At 36.4% G+C, this 27219-nt stretch overlaps 1 protein-coding gene across 1 annotated transcript in view; it reads left to right on the top strand.

The window, feature by feature from the left end:
• Nucleotides 1–27219, top strand: part of EEA1 (early endosome antigen 1) — a 155766-nt gene that overhangs the window by 115058 nt on the left and 13489 nt on the right. Inside the window, 6 exon segments of the mRNA XM_006084021.3 lie at nucleotides 2067–2222; nucleotides 4482–4621; nucleotides 9939–10269; nucleotides 11624–11725; nucleotides 14125–14319; nucleotides 20731–20913. Coding sequence (XP_006084083.1) covers nucleotides 2067–2222; nucleotides 4482–4621; nucleotides 9939–10269; nucleotides 11624–11725; nucleotides 14125–14319; nucleotides 20731–20913 — 1107 coding nt within the window.

Below are 27219 nucleotides of genomic sequence, written 5' to 3'. Positions count from 1 at the left end.
CACTGCTGTGCTGGCAGCCATCAGCCTGGCTTGTGGCTAAGCAGAGCTCCCACTGTGGAAGCACACTGACCACCAGGGGGTAGCTCTTGCATTGAGTGTCTGCCCCCTGGTGGTCAGTGTGTGTCATAGTGACCAGTCATTTCCAGTCTTTCTGCTGTGAGGGTCAGTTTGCATATTACCCCGTTATTATATAGGATTAGAGGCCTGGTGCATGAAATTTGTGCACTGGGGGGTTCCCTCAGCCCAGCCTGCACCCTCTCCAATCTGGGACCCCTTGGGGGATGTCTGACTGCCCGTTTAGGCCCGATCCCATAGGCAGTTGGACATCCCTCTCATAATCCGGGACTGCTGGCTCCCAACTGCTCACCCGCCTGCCTGCCTGATTGCCCCTAACTGCTTCTGCCTGCCAGCCTGATCACCCCCTAACCACTCCCCTGCCAGTCTGATTGACGCCTAACTGCTCCCCTGCCAGCCTGATCGCCCCAACTGCCCTCCCCTGCCTGCCCAGTCACCCCCAACTGCTCTCCCCTGCCGACCTGGTTGCCCCAACTGCCCTCCCCTGTTGGCCTGATCGCCCACAACTGCCCTCCCCTGCTGGCCATCTTGTGGCTGTGGGCGCCGCCATCTTTGAGGGCGTGGCAGTCAATTAGCATATTCCCTCCTTCTTGGCTGTGGGCACAGCCATCTTTGAGGGCAGGGCAGTCAATTAGCATATTTCCTCCTTATTGGCTGTGGGCACCACCATCGTTGAGGGCGGGGCAGTCAATTAGCATATTTTCTCCTTATTGGCTGTGGGTGTCGCCATCTTTGAAGGCAGGACAGTCAATTAACATATTCCCTCCTTATTGGCTGTGGGCGCCTCCATCGTGAAGGCAGGACAGTCAGTTAGCATATTCCCTCTTTATTAGATAGGATACTAATAAAGAGCTAATATGCTAATTGTTGGGATGCCATAATGTGTAACGACCAGACCATTAGCATATTAGCTCTTTATTAGCTCCTATCAGCAGGAGGCTGCCTGTGTGCACCGCGGGGGGTTGCTCTGGAGACAGGGCGGAAGCGGGGAGGTGCCCAGAGGAGGTGGGACTATCCCGTGCTGGGGAGGACGGGGGTGAGAGCCCATAGCGCCCCCCTCACCAGTCCTTCGCCACCCACCACTTGCACTCAGAGGCCCTGCCGCCCACCTGCCAGGGGAAGAAGGACAGCGCAGCAGGCGGGAGGCTTCCATGTCTCCTCTGGCACCATGACAGGGCGGAGCTGCTGTGTTGCTCTGGAGATGGGGTGGAAGCGGGGAGGCACCCGGAGAAGGCGGGACCAGTCCAACGACTCGAGAGACTGAGGGTGGGGCTTGAAGTGGCCAGAGAAGGCCAGAGGGGTTGGGGGCTGGGCCAGACGTGCTGGAGCTCTGCGTGGACAGGTTCGGGTGTCAAGGCAGGGCGGCGGGTGGGTGGGCGGCGCCACCGCGATTTCGTCTGCTGGGCTCCCAGTATAAAGGTGGTTACAGTGAAACAGTATGTAAAGTCAGTTCCTGATTTTATTTGAAAAGTTGGAATAAAAAATACAGAAACTAATACACAGAACAGTCTAGAAGAAAAGTTATCAAATATTAATTGTGCTTATCTGTGGGTGGTGGATTTATTAGTAATTTTTATTTTGTTCTTTCTGTGTAACTAGATATTCCTACTGAATTGAACAAGTATCACAGATATAATCATTTTTTTAAATGTTATTTTTGAAAATGGTGTCTTGAACATTGAAAACATTTAATTCTAAAATAATTATTTCAGCTTGTTTATTATTCTTTTGTATTTTTTGGCTTCCTAGAAAAAGTTATTGAACTGTTTATGCATATAAACTTAGTATCTAAGACTATGCACAAGTTCAGTTCAAGTCCTTTAGATTGGTGGGTAAATTTAATCGCTGAATTATCATTAGACTTACCTGTGATCTTACTCCACATAGTTTCATAAATAAAATTAGAGTTTTAATTTTAGTTTGACCAAACATTTAGACACTACAGTAAAGTAAGCCTTACCAAAGTTTTCTTCACTTGTATTTCTCTGTAGGAGTTAAATAAGATCACTACTCAGTTGGATCAGGTCACTACAAAATTGCAGGAGAAGCAAGAACATTGCAGTCAATTAGAAGGTCATCTTAAAGAATATAAAGAGAAGCACCTGTCTTTAGAACAGAAAACTGAAGAATTAGAAGGTCATATTAAGGTTTGTACAAAAGAAATTGAATTTAGCAATATTTTTCACTGCTGTAGCAATGGAAACTGATGACTTGGATGGAATCAAATATTTTACATTTGTGAACAAAGGGGAAGTTGTGATATAAAAATTTTAAAAATTGTAATTTTTTTATGTGTTAATTTTGAATTCTACATTTACTTTTGATTTCTTCATTAGCTGATGGCTTTTACAATTAGACAGTTAACATTTATACTGGTTCCATTGTAGTGTGTAACTAGTATTTCAAAGAGACAGTCAATCAGGATCTACTCTATAATTACAAGGAACTTAATTGTTTTTTTGTGTGAAGTCTCTTTTGTTCTATCATTTCCATTCCTTACCTCCTTATTCCAATATAATATTGAAGATATAGTAGACTTTTTCCTTTTTTTAAACTTTACATTCATACCCTTTGGATTTTGTTTCTAATTTAATAATAAATTTATTCTGTGATATCCTGCTTCTTATTTTAACACAACTCTAAGGGAAAGTGCTGTTTACTAAAGAGATTAAATTAAAAGACATATCCTAGAAGGCATTGACCTAAGTCCTTTGTTCTTTAAATTGGAACTTTCAGTTAAACAAAAATTTCTCAAGTTTATATATATATCTAAATAAATAATACCTTCATAGTCAGATGACACACTTCTATATAATTATGCAATCATGGGATATGCATATGTATATGTGTGTACATATACAGTATATATACACAGCCACACCAATATAACATGGAAAAAGAATTGCATTTACAATTCTCATTGTGGGTTCCTTTTTCTTTTCTTTATGGCCAGTGGTAATGGTAATGAAAAATGTATGTAATAGTTGAACAGAAAAGACGATTTTATTGAAAAGTGGCTAATGAGAATTCTATTTGGGTGTCTTTTAAAAATAGTTTTTTAGAAACAATAGTGTCTATTGTATTTATCAGATTTTTTAACATTTTGTAATTATTATTTTATAGAGTATTCCATATGTTTTATATCAATATATTGTTATAGAATTAATCTTAGTTATATCAGCTACCTAATAAAAGTGTCAAGTAAGAGCCACAGATACCTAGATTAGTTTATAAAATAGAGTGCAAAATTATTACACCTATATAAGAAAATACATTGCATACAGATATTTAACCTATATACTTAACAGCTTGATCTTTTAAATTTGTAAAAATATACACAGTTATATGTATATGCATGGACAGATACTACACTATGAAGAACAGTCTCTAGACCAGTGGTTCTCAACCTGTGGGTCACGACCCCTTTGGGGGTCGAACCATCCTTTCACAGGGGTCGCCTAAGATCATCGGAAAACACATATATAATTACATATTGTTTTTGTGATTAATCACTATGCTTTAATTATGTTCAATTTGTAACAATGAAATTGGGGGTCACCACAACATGAGGAACTGTATTAAAGGGTCGCGGCATTAGGAAGGTTGAGAACCACTGCTCTAGACCAATAGATTAAAGAAACAAAATCAGGAATTTAACTGGCTTTATATTTAGGGTCAATAGGTGTTAATGAGAAGGATGATATGACAGCTTTATTTTAGTTGTGAATATCTATAATTACGTCAGTGTTAACGGTAAACACAGAAGATTTTATATATACTTATATTAAATATATTTATTTATATATCTATTAAATATAAATACATATATTTAAATGTTTTTATTGATTGTAGAGAGAGAGGAAGGGGGGGAGAGAGAAAGAGAGAGAGAGACATCAATGTGAGAAACACCCATTGGATGTCTCCAGCACACCCCCTACTGGGGATCATGCCTGCCACCCAGGCATGTGCCCTGACTGAGAATTGAACCAGTGACATTTTGGTGTATTGGATGACGCTCACCCAGCTGAGCCACATTGACCAGGGCAAGGATAATACATATATTTTAAGTGGGCCCATATGTGAACTTTTTACTTATTTTTCCATACTTGAATTAATAATTTATACTCATTATAGGTATAATTATTTTAAGTTTATTCTTTTCAGATAATTTTAAAAAGTAAAAACTTAGTGACTATCATGTATAAAGCCTGCTGCTAGCTCTTCTGGAGGATTTCAAGATAAATGGCTCCTTTTCTCAGTAATGGCTTCAGAATGTATTTTTTAACTATTTTATAGCTATTTTTGTGTGTTATGTAAATGCCAATTTGAGTATAAAACAAAAACGTTATAATATTTAAAATAATTTTTGACATTAAAATGGTTACTATGTTATATTTTTTCCATAGAAACTAGAAGCTGATACTCTTGAAGTCAAAGTAAGCAAGGAGCAAGCTTTGCAGGATCTACAACAGCAAAGACAGCTGAACACAGATTTAGAGTTTAGAGTCACAGAATTGACTAAACAACTAGAAGTGGAGAAAGAAATGTAAGCTTAACTACTTAAGGGGGAAGATTATAATCTAAGTATTATAATTTATAATCTAAATTTAATTTTAAATTCTTAAAATTTAATTTTGCTATCACGATGCTTAAAGATTTAGTAAATGTTTCTCTGTGTTGAGTCTATAAACAACTAATAATAATGTAAATGAAAAAATAAGGCCATCACATACTCTCACTCATTTGTGGATTATAATGAACAACATAAACCAATGAACAAAAACAGATGTAGAGACAGAGAAGCATCGATCAGATGCTCAAAACTCAGAGGGAAGGTAGGGGAGGGAGGGGGTGAGGGGCAGAGATCAACCAAAGGACTTGTATGCATGCATATAAGCATAAGCGATGGATGGGGACAACAGGGGGTGAGGGTGAGGGCAGGATTGGGGGGATGAGAGGACATTGGGGGGATAAGGACACATTTGTAATATCTTAATCAATAAAGGGAAAATAAATTAAAAAAAAATAAGGCCATTATAATATGGTTAAACTTACCTTCAATAGTAAGGACTAAAAAGTTGAGTTATCTAGTCTTTTTCCAGCAGTAATGTGGTACTCATTTCTCTGGATTAAAGCAGTTATTTTGAGTTGTTCATCAATTTGCAAAAATTAATGTAAAATAACAAATAGAGGGGTGTTTAGATATAACCAGCCAAGAGCAGTCAGGCTTTTGCTTTGAGGCACTCTGCCAAGTAGGTAATATATACTTTATTGTAAGAAATTATCTATTTTAGCTTTAAGATGCATTTTCACAAATTGTCTATATATATGAGCACAGTTTTTTTAAATTTTTTTTTTTTATTGATTAAGTTATTACATATGTGTATGAGCACATTTTAAAACCTTTTTTTTCCCCTAGCAGCTTTGCTTTACATTTTTTGGTTTTATCTTTCAATGAATAGAAATTCTAATTTTTGTTTAAATTCAATTTGTAATTTTTTTTTATGTTTAGTGTTTTGTGTTTTTTCTAAGAAATCTTTGCTATTCCCAGGGTTTATGAAGAAATGTCTTAAGTTTTCTTCTAGAAGTATTTATAGTTTTGTTTTTTACATTTAGGTCTAGGATTTACCTTGAACTTAATTTTGTGTGAGGTCTCAGGTAGGGGTCCAGGATCACCTTTTCCTCCTTACATTAAGTTGTTATAGTAACATTTGTTGAGAAAAAATTTCCTCTCCCCTTGAGTGGCCTTTGTCAAAAGTGAGTTACCAAATATATGTAGGTCTATTTGTGGACTCCATTCTGTGCCATTGGTCTGTAATCTATATGGTATCCTGACACCAGTACCATCCTATGTTTTGTTTGTTGTTGTTGTTGTTGTTTTTTTGCAGCTTTGTGGTAGATCTTAATATTAGGTTGTATCAGTCCTCCAACTTAATTTTTTTCAAGATTGTCTTGACTCTTCTAAATTCATACAGTAATATATAAAAAGAATGACAGCTCTTCTATATAAATTTTAGTATTAACTTGTCCATTTATACAAATAAAATTATTGGGTTTTGATTAGAATTGTAGTGAATCTGTAGATCAGTTTGCAAGAATTTAACATTTGAACTTTATTGAGTCTTCTAATCCATGAACATGGTATATCTCTATCTATTTAGGTCTTCTTTAATTTCTCTGAGCAACATTTTATCATTTTTAAAATAAGGATTTTGCATATCTTGTTAAATTTATTTCTAAATATTTTACATTTTCAATGCTATTTTATTTTATTTTTTTAAAATATATTTTATTGATTTTTTACAGAGAGGAAGGGAGAGGGATAGAGAGTTAGAAACATCGATGAGAGAGAAACATCGACCAGCTGCCTCCTGCACACCCCCTACTGGGGATGTGCCCGCAACCAAGGTACATGCCCTTGACCGGAATGGAACCTGGGACCTTTCAGTCCGCAGGCCGACGCTCTATCCACTGAGCCAAACCAGTTAGGGCTTCAATGCTATTTTAAATGGAATTTTTTAAATTTAATTATCTGATTGATTGTGAATAGTACAAAATACAATTGAATTTTATAGATTGACTTTCTATCCTTTAACTTTGTTAAATCCAGTTTCATGTTTTAATAATTATTTTGTATAGAATTTTCTAAGTAGACAATCATGTTATCTGTGAATAACAATAGTTTTACTTTTATTTTTTCTCCAATCTTCAGGCCTTTTATGTCTTTTACTTGACTTATTGCTGGCTGACACCTTCAGTAAAATTATGAATATAAATAGTAATAGTGGATATATTTGCAGTATTCCCAATCTTAGGTGGGAAAATTAAATAAACTATCTTCAATTTAGAGGATAGCTATAGGTTTTTCCTACATTCCTTTATCAAATTGAGATAATTTTCTTCTATAAAGAAAGATTTTTAAAGATTTTTTATCAACTTCTTTCTCAGCATTTTTGATATGATCATATATTTTTTCTTCTTTATTCTGTTATATAGTGAATTACATTAATTAATCTTAAAATTTTAAACCAACCTTGCTTTCCTGGGATAAATCCCACTTGATCATCTTGTTATTTTTTTATATATTGCTGTATTTAACTAGATACTATTTTATTTAGAATTTCACATGCATTCATGTAATGTTCTTTTAATGTCATTGTCAAAGTTTTGAAATAATGGTTATATTGGTCTTAAAAAAGGTAATTCTTCCTCTGCTTTCTGAAAGAGTTTGTATGAGATGGATATTATTTATTTCTTAATAGATATAGGAATACTTTTATTTTCTAATGTATTTCTTGGATCTGTTTTAATAATTCTTTCGAGGAATTTGTGCATTTCCTCTAAATTTCAAATTTATTGATATACTGCTGTTTATAATTCAGGGTGGGGCAAAAGTAGGTATACAGTTGTGAGTATGTGAAACATAAGTTTATTCTTTTATTATTTATTATTTGTTATAGTATTTTCCATACAAAAATGTAAACTTACTTTTGCCCCACCCTGTATTATTATTTTAAGGTCTATTAGGATCTGTAGTGATGTCTCATTATTCTTAATTAATTTGTATTCTCTTTTTTTCTTGATCAACCTAATTAGAGATTTAGAAATTTTATTAAAAAAACTTTTAATTTGGTTTTCTTTGTCAGTTTGCTATTTCATTTATTTCTCCTCCTATCTTTAGTGTTTTCTTCACATTCCATATAGCCATAAAAGTACTGAACTGAGACAACTGTCTTTGGTCCCAAGGTAGAGTTAGTCTCTTGCCTAGTTTGTTTTTGATGTTGATGGTTGGATTGGATTTTCTTATGAGATCTTCAGTGGACACATAACTCACCAGACTTTTGATGGATAGAAACAGTTTTTCCCCATTCATTTGAAAGTCTTCTTAGGAGGACTGTGAGTAGTCACACTTCAGTAGCCTTTGTCTTTAAATGCCAAGTAGGCCACTCTGACTGAGTTGACAGACTTCATCTGTGTCAAAGGGATTAGGTTCCTTGACTCAGTAGTAAAGTTGGAGGCTGAGAGCCTGGGAAAATGACCTTCTGGGAAATTAAATAAAACACATCAGAGTTAATATGTTGTTTCCTGAGTTCATGGTTTCATTTTTGTTTTGGAAATGATGATGAAAATTTCTTATTCTCACATCTAGTAAATTGGGTCCTGATAATTTGAATTTGAGGATATAGAGCTACATTTTGTGCCTCAAATGACATTTTTTCTCATTGTTAGCATCATAGTTTCCAGTGCCTATGTATTTGGGGAGCACATCTGATCCTTTAAATCACCAACTGAATGGTTGGTTTATTACTTTTGGAACTCAGTTATCGATTCGTGAAGATCACTTCTGTGTCGGTCTTGTTCTCTTTCCCAAGGTCCCTATTGACCTGTGGTTCTTTTCATTTCTAATGGGCTTAATGGAAATGGTCCCATTTCCACTCTGTGTTCTAGTCTCATGGTTAAGAACTCACTGAAAGGTTTCCACATCATATTGGGGAAGGAAAACCTTTTAGTACTAAGGTTTTCCTACCCCAATAAGAAATGCAAACATTTCTTATATCTAGGGTGCTAGAAATGGAGGGCTGCATAAACATGTTTGGGATTTGACTAAACCTTACCCCTGATCAAGGGAGTACAGGGCTCCCCTTTCTCAAGGCCCATCAGTATCTAGGCATTCAACTCTTTCTCTTCAACTCACATTGTACAATGTATTTTCATTATTGTAGAGTTTAATGTATTTTCTAATATCATTTTTGATTTCTTCTTTGATGCATGGGTGATTTAGACATATATATGTTCTTTATTTTCCAGCTGTTTGGGGCTTTTATAGATATGTTATTGATTTCTAATATTCGGTAAAATTGAGACTTTTCACACTGTCTTATTTATGGCCCAGTTTATGGTTTGTCTTGTTTAATTTTTTATGTGTTTTTGGATAAAGTGTTCTATAAATATCAGTTAGGTCAAGGTGGTTAATAATGTTCTAATCTTCTATAATATTACCAGTTTTTTCCTCTGGTTATTCTATCACTTTCTGAGAAATATATGGCTAGTACATCTTTTAACAACCTCTCTTCACCATATTATTGAATTTATGTTTATAAAATACATTGGCAATAGTATGCATTCAAGAAATATTAGTACTTTGCATATGGTTTTATTTTCACTTTAAAAAATGCTTGATATTTAATATGTGTTTTTTGATGCATATATATATATATATATATATATAAAATTTTGTTTCTTTTATAAAAATAATAAAAGTCTTTAGTTTAATTTTCCTAAAGCTATATATACATTTCCTAATATTGTACTTTATTCATTCAGGGATAGAAAATTTAAGTTAAGGAACAAATGATAACAAATCTCTTGTATAATCTGCTAAACTCTAGGATTAAAGTAAATCATTTGTCTTTCCTCTTTGTTTGAAATGAAATATTTCTTTTTTTAATTTTTTTTTCTGGGTTAATGTATTTTATGTTTTCAAGAAAAGAGGCAAAGTTCTCTATGTGCTTGGGGGATAACACAATAAATAGGAAAGTTTCTGGCTATTATAAACTAGAGGGTCTGTTATATGCAGAGTTTTAATTTTATTTTTGATCCATTGTTGTGGATAAGACTGAATTAAGTCAGGAAGCTTAGATGGTATTGAGTTATTTGACTTGAGAAAAATTATCATCTGGTAAATGATCACAATATGTGTTTTAAAGCATTTTTTAGTTGTGCCATTTTATGACATTTAATTTTTTTTTTTACTTAACTATGCAAGAAAGCTTTAGAACTCAATACTAATTTATTAATTTTAATGCTATATTAGGGATGGTAAATTATGCATCATTTAAAGAAATTGTTTCTTGTCTATTTAGAGTATCCAGTACAAAGTTGGACCTACAGAAAAAATCTGAAGCCCTTGAAAATATTAAGCAAATGCTTACCAAGCAAGAGGAAGAAAAAACAATTCTTAAAAAAGAAATAGAAAATTTAAGTCAAGATGCAAAGATGCAGCACAAGGAATTGAACAACAAAATTCAAACAGCAGTAGCAGAACTACAAAAAGTGAAGATGGAGAAAGAAACTCTAATGGCAGAACTTTCTGCAGCAAAAGAGAAATTATCAAAAGTTTCTGATTCTTTGAAGAACTCCAAAAGTGAATTTGAAAAGGAAAATCAGAAAGGAAAGGCTGCTATATTAGATTTGGTTAGTTGTTTACATTTGCTTTCTTAGGTAGAAGTGATTTTTTTAAACTAAAATGTACTGATTTTTCTACTTAATTCACTGTTGACATTTTGTCCTACATTTAAATGATTTAAATAATTCTTATGAGGAAAGGAATTGGGATTGCTTAACCTGAGGAAAAGATATTGGCATGTGCATGTGTAATTTTTCAAAGACCCAGGGTTTCAGTTGAATGTACAATCTTATTTTATTGCTAGTATGATGTGAGATTTGGGAGAGACTGAAGCAGGTTTGTCCTCAGAGACATTTCCACAGAGAATATAGCTACTGGTTGAAACATTATTCACATATCTGTGAAAGAAAAAAGACAAAAGACAAGAAAGAGCTTGACTCTTAATTCTGGTACTAAAACTTTCTAATATTTATTGAATACTAGAGGCCTGGTGCACGGATTCATGCACCAGTAGGGTCCCTTGACCTGGCCTGTGCCCTCTCGCAATCCGGGGACCCCTCGGCGGATGTCAGATAGCCGGTTTCGGCCCGATCCCTGCAGGCCCGATCTAGATAGGAGGGAGCCCAATCCCGCAGGCCCGATCCAGACAGGAGGGAGCCCGATCCTGTGTGTTGAGCATCTGTCCCCTGGTGGTCAGTGCATATCATAGCAACCGGTCGTTCATTCAGTCCCTTAGGCTTTTATATATGTAGATTCTAAAACTCTGGATAATACCATGTCTTAGAGATACCATAAAACCTACTTAAAATACAGAGAAAAAAAGTCTCACAGTCTTAGGAAATGCGTAAAGGGGAATGTATTCTCAGAAATATTTTAACCCAAAATAACACAGAATAACAGTGTAAGTAACATCCTTTTGTTCTTAAGAGTGAAAGTGTTTAGTGGTATAAAAAACATATGATACTAGTATATTACTTTTGTGTTTCTTTCTGTTTGGTAAAATCTTTTATTTGTACTTCTTCCCTCTTAAATTGTGATTATTTTTATTTATTGTTTTAATAATTACTGTTAATTTTTTTTTTGCTTTCACTTCTTGAAGCCCATTATTCTACTTTAAAAATTATGTGACAAGTTAATAATTAATTTTGTGTTATAAAAACATTCTAAAATATTGTCTATATGTTATTTAAAACATTTATTGGAACTGTTGATAGATGATAGAAATGTTTAGCCTTTTCCTGTCTCTTTGCTTTTATTGCTATATTTGCTTGTTTTTATAATTGAAATGGAAAATTCTACCCCATTTTAAACCACCAATGATTCTAGTTTATTTCCTTGTGTGGATCTTAACTAAGCTTATAAACCAAACTTCTTATACTTACTACAAATATTTTCTGCATAATATAGTTTTTATTTTTTTAGGAAAAAACTTGCAAAGAATTGAAGCATCAATTTCAAGTACAGATGGAAAGCACACTTAAGGATCAGAATGAACTGAAAAAGTCACTTGAAAAAGAGAAGGAGGTAAGATTTTCTTTTTATCTATCATAAAATATATAAAGTATAAAAGGCCTTTATATATTTAAAAAATATTTTCACATTGATGCTTAAATCAAAGGAAGGTTTATTTCCCTGAAATATAATGAATCATATATACATAGTTTAAAACTATAATTTATGTTCTACCTCTTACTAAAAAGATTTAAGCTACTTTATAATAAAAGGCCCAGAATTGAGAATTATAATTAAAGATGAAAAATTGAGTCAACTAACTATTGAGTTATTAGCTAATCTAAATTAGGAATTAGTGTTGGAAAAAATCTTGATGGGCTTTCCATAGAAATGACTTTTTAAGTGCTCTTTATTTCATGGACATTTGTATTGGTACATATGATATTGGTTGAATAACAATCGAGATTTTTTCTATTGCTCTCTATCAAAAACAAACAAGCAAATGAATAAATAAGTGGTTATAATATATAGTTGTAATTCTCTGAAGACATACCTCTACCAACTAGAGTTCAGGCATGTAGCTTTCTAGAGATCTGAGTTGATAAAGCAACAAAACCTACTCCTGACAAGTCTTTAATATGAAATTATGGTGGCTTAGTGCTCAAGGTCTGAATCCAGATTGTCCAGAAATATTTACTGGCTATGCCACTTATTAGTTATTCTGTCTTGCCTTGTTTTAGGCAGATGATTTAATTTCTCTGTGCTCCAGTTTCCTCAGCAGTATAACGGGACTAATAATAAGAATCTATGACATAGGAATATTGTGAGAAATATATGGGTTAATATATTTTAAAGTGCTTAGAACACTGATTAGAATAAAATAAATGCTCACTCTTAGCTTTATTTTTATTACTGGTTATCACAACATAATCATCATTATTGTTACATTATCTGACCCCTATTTTACACAAAAATATTCCCTTTGCATTGGAAATAGCTGAAGGACCCATATGTAGTACTGAAACTTTAAAAAGTAACTTTGAATATGGTCAAATGCTCAAGTTAGGTTCCTAATGAAATATACATATAACATTAAAACATGACTTTGGCTGGAAGGGTAGGAGTTAGTTCACTTTGGCCACAGAGGAACCTCAATGTAACTTCTATATACGGTATCTAATTTTGAACAGAAATATATGCTAGTAGATTGTAAGAAAAAAAGTAGTAGCAAAATATGTCTCATTTCTCTAAATGAGGAAACTATTGTGTGGTGTGGTTTAGTGTCATCAGACAGATACTAAATGTATTTCCCAAAGCGATTTTAGTTTTTGTCATAGTTAATATGAAGTTATTCTTTCTGATTAACCCTGGGCAGCAGGCTCAGTTAGCATTTTGAGAATAAAGTAACCCTTAATTTTGCAGACCTCCATTTAACAGACTTCGGATTTAATGAACAAAATTTCCGGTCCATATGTCATAAGTGAAAATTAACACCCTATTAATTTTAAAATTCTTTTAACCAAAATTTGCTTATAATTAAATGAACAGGTTATCTTTTGTTATGAATTCACTGTTATTTTTAACAAATTTTTGTGAATGGGTTATATGTTGGAAAAAACACTGTAGTAATTTCACTGCCATAAATAAATATTACATATCTACAATTATAGTCTACATATTTAAATCTAAGAGTCACGGTTCGTAAACACTGTTCGGCGAATGATTAGCACATGATCACATTGCATCGTGCATGGTAATTGGTTCTGTTGTCACATGGTGTGAATTTTTGCAGCAGTTTTAATGTGTGCCGGCCAATGTTTCAAGGTGCGCTAAGCACTAGTCACTCGTGGTGACTAGTGAATGCACACATTTATTAGACCTATTCAGTAATACATATAGAAAACTTTTTGAAATTAAATTTCATACATACTTAATTTTAATTACACAAATGTGTCTACATAAGTAAAAACAGGTTAACTAATTTGTCAACTTTTTAACATACGCATTAGGAAAAACTACTTTATTATGTAATAGATTTTTCAGCTTTAATGGACACCCCTTTCCCCGAATTAGCCCGTTATATCAAGGTTTTTTTGTGTTCTAGAAAGACAATAGACATTCTAGCAATCTAAAGATTGATGTTGATATTCCTATTTTCTATGACACAAGGGAATACTTGTCTAGTTCATTTACAAGCTCTATCCAAATACATAAATCATAAATTTAAAAGGCAGTTAGGATTAAACAAATATTAAAGATTAATCCAGTGTGTCATCTAATAGTGAATAGTGTCAGTTATGAAAGCTCCATGAATACAAGGATTTTTGTTTTGTTTTTGGTTCACTATTGATTATCTGTGGCCAATAGGCTCAGTAGTTTCTACCTAGAATAGGGGTTGGCAAGTAGTAGATAGTCAGTAAATGTGTGTTTGATGAATAAATGAATGCTAAACAGATTTTCTTTTCTTATAGACTTCTCATCAGTTGAAGTTGGAACTCAGTTCAATGCAGGGACAAGTCATACAGGCCCAGGATAATTTAAAACAAAAGGAAAAAGAAGAACAGCAACTTCAGGGGAACATAAATGAGCTAAAGCAATTGACTGAACAGAGGAAAAAGCAAATTGAAGCACTCCAAGGAGAAGTTAAAATTGCTGTCTCACAGAAGGTAATGATATGTTTGTTTACTTTTTCTGGGAAGAAAAACTATAATTAAGATAATATGATAACTAACACATGAATTGCAACGAAGAATATTTATATGCTCAAAATATTTCTAAGTTAAATGTGTAAAAGTACTTAATTATATGATTAAGTATCTAAGTCTAGATTCTGATTTACTTATAACCATTGTCAGGTAATTCTTATTTAAAATTCTAGAATAAATCATTTTTCTGATATACATAAAAGGATCTTTTTGTAAAATAATATATAACACTTATTAAAGGGATGATTAAAACAGCATTTCTAGTGTATTTAAAAGTAAATTATTCTTATTAAGAGAAAATAATCAAGAATAAAAATCACAAAATTGGATATAAAAAAAATCAGTAGTATAGATGTTATGTAGTTATGATTATTTGATATTTTAAGTTATAATGGTTTCTATTTCCAAACCTACTTTAATTTGTTGTTGAGCATCTATTTTCATTCTTAAATATGTTTTAATACTGTCTAGATCAAGAGTTCATAAAAATGAACTATACTTGATATTTTAACAAAATGAATTTTCCTCCACTTTTGGTATATGCATATTAAGTGTCCCATGGAGAAGAGAGAATTAAAATCACTACTATGTAGAAAAAAATAAAACATGTCATATATTACGTGGTAACTGTCATATTACTAGAGGAAAAATATTAATTCTACAAATATATATTTTACATTGACCACTGTTTTTATAATTATGATTATGCTATTTTATAAAAAGAATAACTTTTATTTATTTATTTTTAAGTCTATTTTTATTGATTTCAGAGAGGGAGGGAGAGAAAAATCAATGATGAGAGAGAATCACTGATTGGCTGCCTCCTGACATCCCACAATGGGGATCGAGCCCACAACCTGGGCAAATGGCCTGACCAGGGAATTGAACCATGACCTCCTGGCTCATAGGTCGACACTCAACCACTGAGCCATACTGGCCAGGCTAAAAAGAATAATTTTTAATAATACAAACAAGAGTAGACAAATTTTTCTATCCATTTTTGTGTGTTGTTATATATAATCATAGGTCAGGATATAATTATCATAATACATATTTTGTTATATGCTTTGATATCTTCTTTTTGGAAAAATGTCACCATCCATTTTATTTTATTATGCTTTGATATCTTGATGTCATTTTCCCCCCAAATCTATTAGTCTCATATCCGAGTATTCCCTAGATCTTTGTTTTTATAGCATCACTAGAGGCACGGTGCACAAAAATTTGTGCACTCGGGGGTAGGGGGCCCCTCGGCCCGGCCTGTGCCCTCTCACAGTCTGGGACACCTCGGGGTGACCACTTGCTGGCTTAGGCCTGCTCCCCGGGGGATTGGGCCTAAGCTGGCAATCAGACATCCCTCTGGCATTCCAGCAGCCCTCGGGGGATGTCCACTTGCTAGCGGGGAGCAGACCTAAGCTGCAGTCGGACATCCTTAGCACTGCTGAGGAGGCAGGAGAGGCTCCCACCACCACCGCTGTACTGGCAGCCATCAGCCTGGCTTGTGGCTGAGCAGAGCTCCCTGCTGTGAGAGCGCACTGACCACCAGAGGGCAGCTCCTGCATTGCGTGTCTGCCCCCTGGTGGTCAGTGTGTGTCATAGTGACCAGTCATTTCCAGTCTTTCTGCTGTTAGGGTCAGTTTGCATATTACCCTTTTACTATATTGGATATAGGCCTGGTGCATGGGCGGGGGCCGGCTGGTTTGCCCTGAAGGGTGATCCAGATCCGGGTGGGGGTCCCGCTTGGGTGCATGGCCAGCCTGGATAAGGGGCTGATGTTTTCAGGCTGGCCACACCCCATTCAGGGTGGGGGTCCCCACTGGAGTGCCTGGCCAGTCTGGGTGAGGGGCTGAGGGCCGTTTTCAGGCTGGCGGGTGACTGAAGCTCCCAGCCTTTTTTTCTTCTTCTTTTTTTTTATTCTGGGATTTATTTACTTTCTATAGCTGTCACTGGAGCTGAGGCCCGGCTCCAGCTCTGAGGCCGTGGCCAGCTGAAAGCAGGTATCTGGGTTTGTTTAGCTTCTATAATTGAAACTCTGTTGCCATCACTGGCGCTCTAAGCTCTGAGCCCGCTGGCGGCTGAAAGCAGGTTTCTGGGTTTGTTTAGCTTCTATAATTGCAACATTGTTGCATCTGGAGCTCAGAGCTGGGCCGCAGCAGGCGGGGAACTTTGGCTTCCTCCATCACTGGAGCAAGCAAGCCTCATGTTCGCTTCAGCTGCGTGGCTGCCGGCCGCCATCTTTGTTGGCAGTTAATTTGCATATCCTGCTGATTAGCCAATGGGAAGCATAGTGGAGGTATGGTTAATTACCATGTTTGTCTATTATTAGATAGGATAACTTAGTTAATTAAAAAACTATTTCCAGCACACTTTTGTTTTCATTAAATTATTGGTTACAATAAAATTTCTTTCAGATTTATGATTAATATTGCCTATATTTTGCATGGCTTTACTACATGACACCTTAGGATTATGAGATTTATAAGAAATGTTCTTATTAGTAGTTGCCTTAGTTCCAACTGCTATGACAAAAATAGCATAGACTGGGTGGTTGAAAAATAAACATTTATTTCTCACAGTTCTGGAGGCTGGGGAATCCAAGATAAAGGCATCTGACATATCCAGTGTCTCATGAGGACCCATATCCTGTTTGTAACAGCAGCTTTCTCACTGTAACCTCATATGGCAGAGAGAGAGATTATCACTCTTATATTTCGTCTTATAAGGGCACTAATTCCATTCATGAGGGCTCCACCCTCATGACCTAGTGACTTCCCAAAGGCACCACCTCCAAATACAATCACATTGTGGGTTAGGATTTCTATATATGAATTTCAGGGGAGACACGAACGTTCAGCCATAGTAGTAGTTTACTAATGTTAGTGTATGGATGCTAGAATAAGGAACATATTTTTTGTTGTTGTTGTTTTAAATTCTCACCTGAGGATATTTTTCCATTGATTTTTAGAAAGAGTGAAGAGAGAGGGAAAGACAGAGAGAAGAAACATCAATGTGAAAGAAACACATCGATTGGTTGCCTCCTGCACGAGCCCTGACCGGGGCCCAGGTCGGGGAAGAGCTTGCAACCAAATTACATACTCTTGACTGGAATCGAACCCGGGACCCTTCAGTCCACAGGCCAGTGCTCTATCCACTGAGCCAAACCAGCAAGGGCTAAGGAATACATTTTTTAACCTTGGGGAAGGCAGCGTTTTGGGGAGTATTGGGTAGATAACTAGTCTCTGTAGATTAGACTTGAAATTTAAAGTAACTGGAGAATCATTGAAAGGCAAGAATAGTTAGGTTTTGTTGAGGAGCAGTGTAACATCATGGAAAAAAGATAAATTTTAGAGCCAATCAAATCTGAATTTAAATTTTATGTAACATACATTAGGTTTATGCTCACAAGGAAGTGATTCATCTTTCTGAGCTAAATAAAATGGGGTCATAGAGTTGTTTGTATGCGTTATCACTAGTTGTAATAATTGAGATAATGTATTTATTTAAAGCACCTATTACTGTGCCCAGTGCAGTATGTTGGATATTATATGAAAGTATAGCAAACTATGATCTAACAGTATCAGTGTGCATGGTAGGCCATGCAGTGATGGTCTGTGACAAAGTTATCAGTGGTCCACATTGAAATAGGAAAACCAAGCATAATGTTTAAATGTATGTAGATGTATATTATACATGTGTACACTCATATATATATAAAACATACATATTTTCTATGTATATATTTGCATGTAATCATATTTTGATTTACATATATTTATATATAATTATTACATATATAAAATCATATATACGATGGTTTAGGAGCCATTGATCAAGAATCACAGGATGAATAGGATATGGTCCCCTACTCTTAAGTAACTTATAATTTAATGAGGGAGCAGGTATGTAAAGAAAAAACTTTAATAAATAAAGGAGAATGGAATAAGAACTTAAATAGAAATATAAGAAAAATTAGAATTTAGTGGAAATTGTGACTGCCTTTCTAATGGAGCTAGCATTTATTGAACTGGGCCTTTGAAGATGATTATAATTTTACAAGGTTAAGAAAAGATGGAAGTCAGGCATTTCAGAGACAGAAAATAATATTAGCAAAGTTTGAACATTTAGAACATTAGCTATTGGAGTGCATGGTAAGTAGAGAAGTGAGGGGAGTTGAGGCCACAAATTTAGATTAATCCAAATCACAGTAGATGTTGAATAGTTATTTCCACTTAAAAATTTTAATATTGGATGTTAAAAATTTTAATATTGGATGTTTTTTTTGTTTGTTTTTTTTAAGAGGAAAAAAACGTACGTTTGTAAAGGATAAATTGAAAAAGATTGACTTTTCTGTATTCTTCTTTGGGGCTTTAGTTTTACTGCTATTAAAGCAATTATCAAACTGTTGCCTTGATCTTTTTTTTAATATTTTTATTGACTTCAGAGAGGAAGGGAGAGGGAGAGAGATAGAAACATCAGTGATGAGAGAGAATCATTGATTGGCTGCCACCTGCACACCTCCTACTGGGGATGGAGCCCACAACCCGGGCATGTGCCCTTGACCGGAATTGAACCTGGGACCGTTTAGTCCGCAGGTTGACGCTCTATCCACTGAGCCAAACCAGCTAGGGCTGTTTTTTGTGTTTTTTTGTGTTTTTTTTTTAATTTCACTTCCCCACGACTAGATTTGAGTTCCTTAAAGTCAGAGAACTGTGTCTTTTCACAAATGAACTATCACTGTTTTTTTTTAAACGAATGAGTGAATCAATCTGTCAGAGGAAAGATAGTGAAGGCCCAAATATAAGCCTGAAGGGCCATTATGGTCATTGTTGAGACTTCTCACAGGGCTTAGATGAAAGCCATAAAAGTTACTAAAGAACAGAGGGCATGTGAAAAATGTTAAAGAAAAGCAATGTTCTACAAAAGAAAATGTGTAAATACAGTATAGTCTTCAACAAGGAAAAAGACGTCCAGGAATTCTTCATCATGAAAAATCTAAAATATAGGAAATGAAAGGGAGGCGACATGGGATGTTACCAGATATTGCTGTCATTAACAAAAAATTCTGCTTGAGATAGATTATCTGTCAATCACTCATGTAGAGATGCCAGGGAAGTACTTGGATAATGAACCCAGGGTTTAGGCAGAGAGGTTAAAGCTAAAATAAATGATTTTTTAAAAATATATTTTTTATTGATTTCAGAGAGGAAGGGAGGAGAAGAGAGAGAGAAATATCAATGATGAGAGAGAATCATTGATCAGCTGCCTCCTGCACGCCCCACACTTGGAATCGAGCCCATAACTGGGGCATATGACCTGACTGGGAATCAAACCATGACCTTCTGGTTCATAGGTCGATGTTCAATCACTGAGCCACACCAGTCGGGCAATAAATTATATTTAAAGCCTTGAGTCTAGTTGACATCTTATAGATAGAGACTATATAGAACAGAAGAGGACCATGGACAGAAACTTGGGCTCTGTAATGTTGAGAAGTCAAACAGAAGAAGAGGAGCTAGTAAAAGATTTTAAGGAGGAATGACCAGTGAGGTAGGAGAACCTAAAACATAGGTGCCTGGAAACCAGGTTGAAGAATGTTTCTAGGAGGGGACACTATCAAGTATTTCAAGTACTGCGGGGAGGTCAAGTAAGATGTGGACAAAAACATAACTATCGGATTTTGGAACAAGATGGTTGCTGGTGACCTCATAGCAATTTATTTGAAGGGGTATAGTTAAAAGCCAAGTTCTTATTTTAATACTGTGCACACATGCATTTTAATTATGCCATAATTTGTGCATAGCTACTGAGTCTTCTTAAAAACTAAAGACAACTTTAGAGTTTAGAGGAGTTGGACCTTGGAAGATTTTCTTTTCTGCCTTGATGATAATAAAGATGACCTGAGAAATTTCCTAATTTATTTTTTAATCTCAAGGAGAAAAACCAATAATTTCAACACAGTAATGGCTTTTTAATTTGTTTCATGGAGAAATTTCCTTTAGTTTAACTTTGAGCTATATCATCTTCTACTAGTACATACAGCCTTTAGCGCTACGTCTTCCATCAGAATGTGGTCGGTACCCTCAGTTTCCTGAGACCTTGATACTTAGGACTTCCCAATGACATGCTTTTTTTAAATTTATTTAATTGGTTTTTAATTTTTTGGATTTGAAATTGGGACTTGTTGGATTTTGTAACTCTTTAAGTTTGTAACTATAAGGTAAGTATGTTACTCTTTACTAAAGTAGAATAATTACAGGGCATGGATCCAGTTTAGTCTTTCCTTGGAATCTTCTCAATTGTGTGGATTTCATTTTATATTTGTAACTGATTTTTGGCATGCATACCATTTTAAATAGCTATTATATGTTTCAGACAGAGCTTGAGAATAAACTACAGCAGCAGTTAACCCAAGCATCGCAGGAACTTGCAACAGAGAAGGAGAAAATGTCAATGTTACAAAACACATATGAAAAAAGTCAGGAAAACCTAAAACAGCTTCAGTCTGATTTCTATGGGAAGGAATCTGAACTTCTTGCAACAAGGCAAGACCTTAAGGTATAGTAAACTATATTTTTTCATAAAAATCAGTAAGTTGTTTATAGACATTCATTAAATGATTGATTTCAACCCAAATGGGCAAGGGAATGTTAATATTTGTGGAATTTTGCACTTGTTTTCTATTAAATTATTATTTTTGGAGAAGCATGCATTTTAAAAATGAAATTTTCTTATAACAAAATACATGTATAAGTACATGCATTTAAAAATAACACCTGTAGGCATATTGCAATACACCTAATTCTTAACCTAAATAACTAAAGGGGGCCACAAAAATGATGGGAAGTAAAGTTTATATTGTTTCCCTAAAGTTTTAGTCTTAAACTTATCACTAGAATGTAGACTGTATCATGTACCTATATTTATTCGTATGTTCCTTTTTCAGCGAGGCGATTTATATATTCTTTTAAGAATTAGTAGAAAACTACAGGTCGAGAATGTATCACTTCCCAATGGCAGAAAGCATAAACTTTTTATGGAAAACAATATTTTCCCTACAACAGAGGTCAGCACACCTCCTATTTTTGTAAATGAAGTTTTAAAGGGAAAACAGCTGTGTTTATGTATTGCCCTTGGCTGCTTTTCCACTGTGTACAATGGCAGAACCCAGTAGCTGTGACAGAAACCATGTGGCCTGAAAAAGCCTAAACGATTTACTATTTAGTCCTTTTCAGAAAGTTTGTGAAACCCTGTGCCCCACAAAGACCACTTCAAAAGTCACTTTCAAAACATATGTAATGAAAAGTGCTTAGTCCCACCTCCCCTCCAAATTCCTTAAAACATTGTATCTTATATACTTGCAAGTTTTATGAACTGACAAATACAGCCATTGTCTCTCTCCCTTCCTGGAAGGCATAGATTGTGTCTAATTGAACTCGACGTCTCCGGGTCTAATTGGACTTAATTATCTAATGCCTAATTGGACTCGATGTCTACGTCACATAGTAGGTGCTCAGTAAATGAGAACACCTGAACAAAAGCCACACTCACCCTCTGAAAGGAGATGACGAACGATGCATCCGCCACCCAAAGATATAGTTCTTTCCCTGGAAGGATCTCAGGCTGTTTTAATAGCCAATTAACAGACCCCCGATGATGTTGACGGGAAGGGCTGAAACCTCCCAACACGCATCCTTGCCAGTCACTTACTTTTCATCTTCTCCTTGGCTCCAGCAATCATATAGTAAAAGATGTGGAACGTCCTCTCGTCCTTGGCTTGGCGAATCGCCCGAGACTTTTCTAGCAGATCTGGTTTGGGAGGAGTTAAGAATTCTGGGGATACCATGGGTGTGCCCCTTGCAGGAACCCAACCTTCTTCCCCAGTCCCTGTTGCACGAGGTGCTGGAGGGAAAACCTCCAGGACCAGGGAAAGGCTCCCCAGAGGGTTCTGAAGAGCCGTACTGACGGGCCGAGTCAAGCCATCCACCATGACCGCCCCCCCCCCCCCCCCCCCCGCCCCGCCCCAGGCCAACCTTCTGGTTCTGGCTCAGGGATCCAAAATGAGACCACTGGGTGCAGCCACAGTCCCCAGCCCAGAGAGAAGTGAGGGGAACAGAGGGAGAAGGAACAGCATAAAAAGACAGGAGTCCAAAGACCCCCAACAACCATCACCGACTCCCCTTCCGTAGAGTGAGCTGTCTTTAGATGCTACAGAGTAAAAACAATTACCCTCTCTAAAAAAATAAATAAATAAATAAATAAATAAATAAAAATAACACCTGTAATAGTAAAAGTTCGGGAATTTATTAATTGCTAACATATTAGCTTATCTAGGGACTTTGCTATCTTTATGTAAAATAAAAACTTTAAAATGTCTTACAGTTAAAAAATCTAAGGAGTTTTAAATGTAAACTACTTGTGAAAATGAAAGCAGTTTATTGTTTCTTGTCAGGTAATATGACTTTAGTTTTATATATTTGTTATCTTCTTAAGACTACTGGAATGCCTGATGATTAAAATTAGGAGGTTATAGCTCCAAGTAAATTTAGCATTAATAATCTAAGCACGAGAGGCCCAGTTCATGAAATTCATGCATGGGGGGAGGAGGGAGTCCCCCTCAGCCCAGCCTGCACCCTCTCCAATCTGGGACATCCCTCTCACAATCCAGGACCGCTGGCTCCTAACTGATCACCTGCCTGATTGCCCCTAACTGACCCCCCTGCTGGCCTGGTTGCCCCCAACTGCTCCCTCTGCCGGCCTGGTCACCCCTCACTGCCCCCCCCTGCCAGCCTGGTTGCCACCAACTGCCCCTCCCCCTGCCGACCTGGTCACCCCTTACTGCCCCCCTCCGCCGGCCTGGTTGCCCCACGCAGCCTGCGGTTCGGTTGTTTGGTTGTCCCTCACTGCCCCTGCACCCCCCCTCCCCCTTGCCGGCCTGGTTGCCCCATGCAGCTTGCTGTTCAGTCATTACTGTGAGGGTGTCCCGACCAATTTGCATATTACCCTTTTATTAGTATAGATATGGAATACTATTTGATTAAAGTATCATGTTTATTAAAATGAAGGATATGGAAAAAGAGTAAATAATTTTTATGTAACATTAGGTATCAGTTTTCTAAGGGAAATGGAACTTTTATATTCTCTCATAGAAGAATAAGCCAATTCTGGCTTTCTGTTTTTTTCTTTTTTCTGAAATATAATATTTGTGTTTTGTGTTTGAATTTTTGTTTGTAATTTAAAGTGCATTATTAAAAATTCTGAAAATCATAGAGTATTTATATATGTAATGTATGTAAATATACTAGGTCTGTATTTTATTCATAGTCTGTTGCTATAGGGGAGGCTTTATGAAGGAGGTAGGACTGGACCAGGTCCTGAAGGATACATGGAATTTGAATACAGAGACTGTCTTGAGAAAGATCATTTCACTCAGGGGCATATTTGAGAAAAGGTGCTGCAGTGGGAATGAGCAAAGCCAGGAGACAATTAACATAATTGTCTTGCTAGAGTGCTGGTTTGTGTTTAGAAGCTAAGGTTAAAAAGGTTGGAATCAAACTGTGAAGTATCTTAGATGCCTAGCAAAGATGATTGGACTTTACATTTGGGGGGAAAAAGAAGAGGAGTAAAATGAAGAAAATATTATTTAGGCAACTTGACCTGGAAGTGGTTTATAGATAGCTGGGATTGGACCTGGGGTAAACTAGTGTTAGAGAGATTAGTTCACAGGCTATCTTCCCTTCCTCCCGCCACACATTCCAGTAATCAAGGTAGGAGTTGATTAGAACTAGGATTGAGGTTAAAGAGGATGGAACAGAAAGGGTTTCTGAGATAGACAAGATGAAACAGAAGGGCTCAATACATACAGTCTGTAAGGAATCAGTGGTGACTAATGATTTGACACAAAAATAGGAAATTGAGCCCTAACCGGTTTGGCTCAGTGGATAGAGTGTGGGCCTGCAGACTGAAGGGTCCCAGGTTCGATTCTGTTCAAGGGCATGTACCTTGGTTGCGGGCACATCCCCAGTAGGGAGCATGAAGGAGGCAGCTGATCGATGTTTCTCTCTCATCGATGTTTCTAACTCTCTATCCCTCTCTCTTCTTCTCTATAAAATCAATAAAATATATTTTTTTAAAAAGGAAATTGAGTAAAATAATTTTGTAGTGCTAACAGTTAGATTATATATATTAGAGGCCCAGTGCATGAAATTCGTGCATGGGTAGGGTCCCTAGACCTGGCTGATGATCGGGGCCAATCTGTGGGGCGACCAGCGGGGTGATCTGGGTCCCTGCTCTCACCTGTCTTGGCCGGGCACTGCCTGCTCACTGGCCCTGCCCCCGCCCCCACTGCCACAGCTGGTCAGGGCCTATGGGCTGGGGGCAGCTCCTGCATTGAGCACCTGCCCCCTGGTAGTCAGTGCACGTCATAGCTACTGGTCATTCCGCTGGTAGTTATGCCGTTCGGTCAATTTTAATATTGGGGTTTTATATAGATAGATTAGTTAAGTTCAAAGTTAGTAAGAGTTGTTATAAGAAAAAAAAACCCACCTGAAACATATCCTCTCTACATAGCTTTAAATTATTATTATTATTATTATTATTTAAAATATAGTTTTATTGATTTCAGAGAGGAAGGGAGAGGGAGAGATGGAAACATCAGTGATGAGAGAGAATCATTGATTGGCTGTTTCCTGCACTCCCCCACTGGCAACCCGGGCATGTGCCCTTGACTGGAATCAAACCTAGGACCCTTCAGTCCACAGGCCGACATTCTATCCACTGAACCAAACTGGCTAGGGCTAAATTATTATTTTTTTACTTTATTGATTGATTTTAGAGAGAAAGGAAGGGAGAAGGAGAGAGGAAGAGACAGATTTGTTGGTCTACCTATATATGCATTTATTGGCTGCTTCTTGTATGTGTCCTGACTGGAGATCAATCTTGACTATTGGGATGATGCTGTAACCAACTGAGCAACCCGGCCAAGGCCTATTTATATTTTCTTTATAACACTGTTGAAAATCAGGGAAGGTTTGTGGAAGAGTTTGGACTTTATTTTAAAGGTAGTAGGGAACCACTGAAAGGATTTGTTCAGTTTTGTATTTTAGGCCAATGACTGGCTATAGGATAAGGGATGAATTGATTGTAGGGGAACATGGTGGAATGTAGAGACTAGAGAAGAGACTTTGCAGTAGTCCAGTTGCAGATGATGGTGACTTGGGCTGGTAATAGTAAGGATGGAGAATGTGGATGAATTTAAAGGGTATTTAGTTGATAGAGGAGATGAAACTTGACTGCTCATAGAAGTCCTATAGAAATCACACCCTTTTTAAAATATATGAATTTATTTTACCCACGACCATAACATAGTAACAGGACTTAGATTTCTTGAATCAATTCCTTTCATTAAGCCAACAACTATTTTTATGATGCCTGAAAGCTACATCATGTACTAATATATATATCTATACACACATACACACACATATATATTTAAATACATTTTTATTGATTTCAGACAGGAAGAGAGAGGGCGAGAAAGGTAGAAACATCAATGATAGAGAATCATTGATTGGCTGCCTCCTGCATGCCCCCTACTGGGGATTGAGCCTGCAACCCCTGGCATATGCCCTGACCAGAATCAAACTGTGACCTCCTTGCCCTAGCCGGTTTGGCTCAGTGGATAGAGCATTGGCCTACAAACTAAAGGGTCCCAGGTTCAATTCCGGCCAAGGGCAAAATCCTGGGTTGCGGGCTCGATCCCCCCCAGTAGGGGACGTGCAGGAGGCAGCCAATCAATGATTCTCTCTCATCATTGATGTTTCTGTCTGTCTCCCTTTATCTCTGAAATCAATAAAAATATATATATTAAAAAAAAACAAAAACACAAAACTGTGACCTTCTGGTTCATAGGTCGGTGCTCAACCACTGACCCATGCCGGCCAGGCAGTACTAATATTTTTATACATAAAAGAGTCATTCAAATGTAAATATGGGCAGAAAGTGAAAGGCAGAGGGCTAAGTCTGCTCTAGAGTTTTACAACTATTAAGAGACCATGGATAGATGCACTATTCTAAAGCTTCCTTGTATAGATTAAGGCCTTCCTTGTGTAGACTGAGGCCCGGCTTGGTTTGTGACAAGCCTAGTGTTGCACAATTTAACCATGATTAGATCTCAGTTATTCTGATTCATAGCCTTTTATTCTTTTATCATAATTTCACTAGAATTTTTTTAATAAAATAGAGTAGTGATGAATTCTGTATTAATGCTTCCAAAATGGCAATTATCTGAATTACTTAAGAAGTTAATTTTTTTTAAAAGAAGTAAATTCCTATGGAAATTCAAATGATATTATAGGCCAGAATAAGAGATAGTCATCAGCCATTATTTTTCTATTGCTTCAGTGGTTTTATATGATCTTGTTGTGTATAAGAAAGAAGAGGGAGGTTCAGAACCTTGTAACATGACACCTGTCTAAGGCAAGGCTGCCATCTGTGGGCTGAGGGTGTACACCAAGACACCAGTAGACTAGAAGATGGTGGGTTGGCCTAATCTATGCTTTTAGCCCCATCTGCTGGATTATTTATGAAATACTTAAGTTTGTCTGGATTTCAGATTGGTTGTGCTGTGTGCTATTTGTTGTTGAGGAAAGGTTGAAGTGGAATTTAACTGTAAATCTCTCACCCCGAGTGAAGTGAAATTCTAGGGTAAGTTCAGAATTAATATAAATCTTAGCCTAGTACTCTTCCTTGTCATTTCACCAGTCATCAAGAAAAAATAAAAAAATTTTAAAGAAAGGAGAAAATTGTTGAATGGACAAAATAGAGGATAGCTATTAAAGAACACTGCAGAAATTATTCATTAGC

The sequence above is a fragment of the Myotis lucifugus genome, unplaced genomic scaffold (genome assembly GCF_000147115.1).
Source record: "Myotis lucifugus unplaced genomic scaffold, Myoluc2.0 scaffold_9, whole genome shotgun sequence".
Taxonomy (NCBI): Eukaryota; Metazoa; Chordata; class Mammalia; order Chiroptera; family Vespertilionidae; genus Myotis; species Myotis lucifugus.
This window is presented reverse-complemented; position numbering and strand designations above follow the sequence as displayed.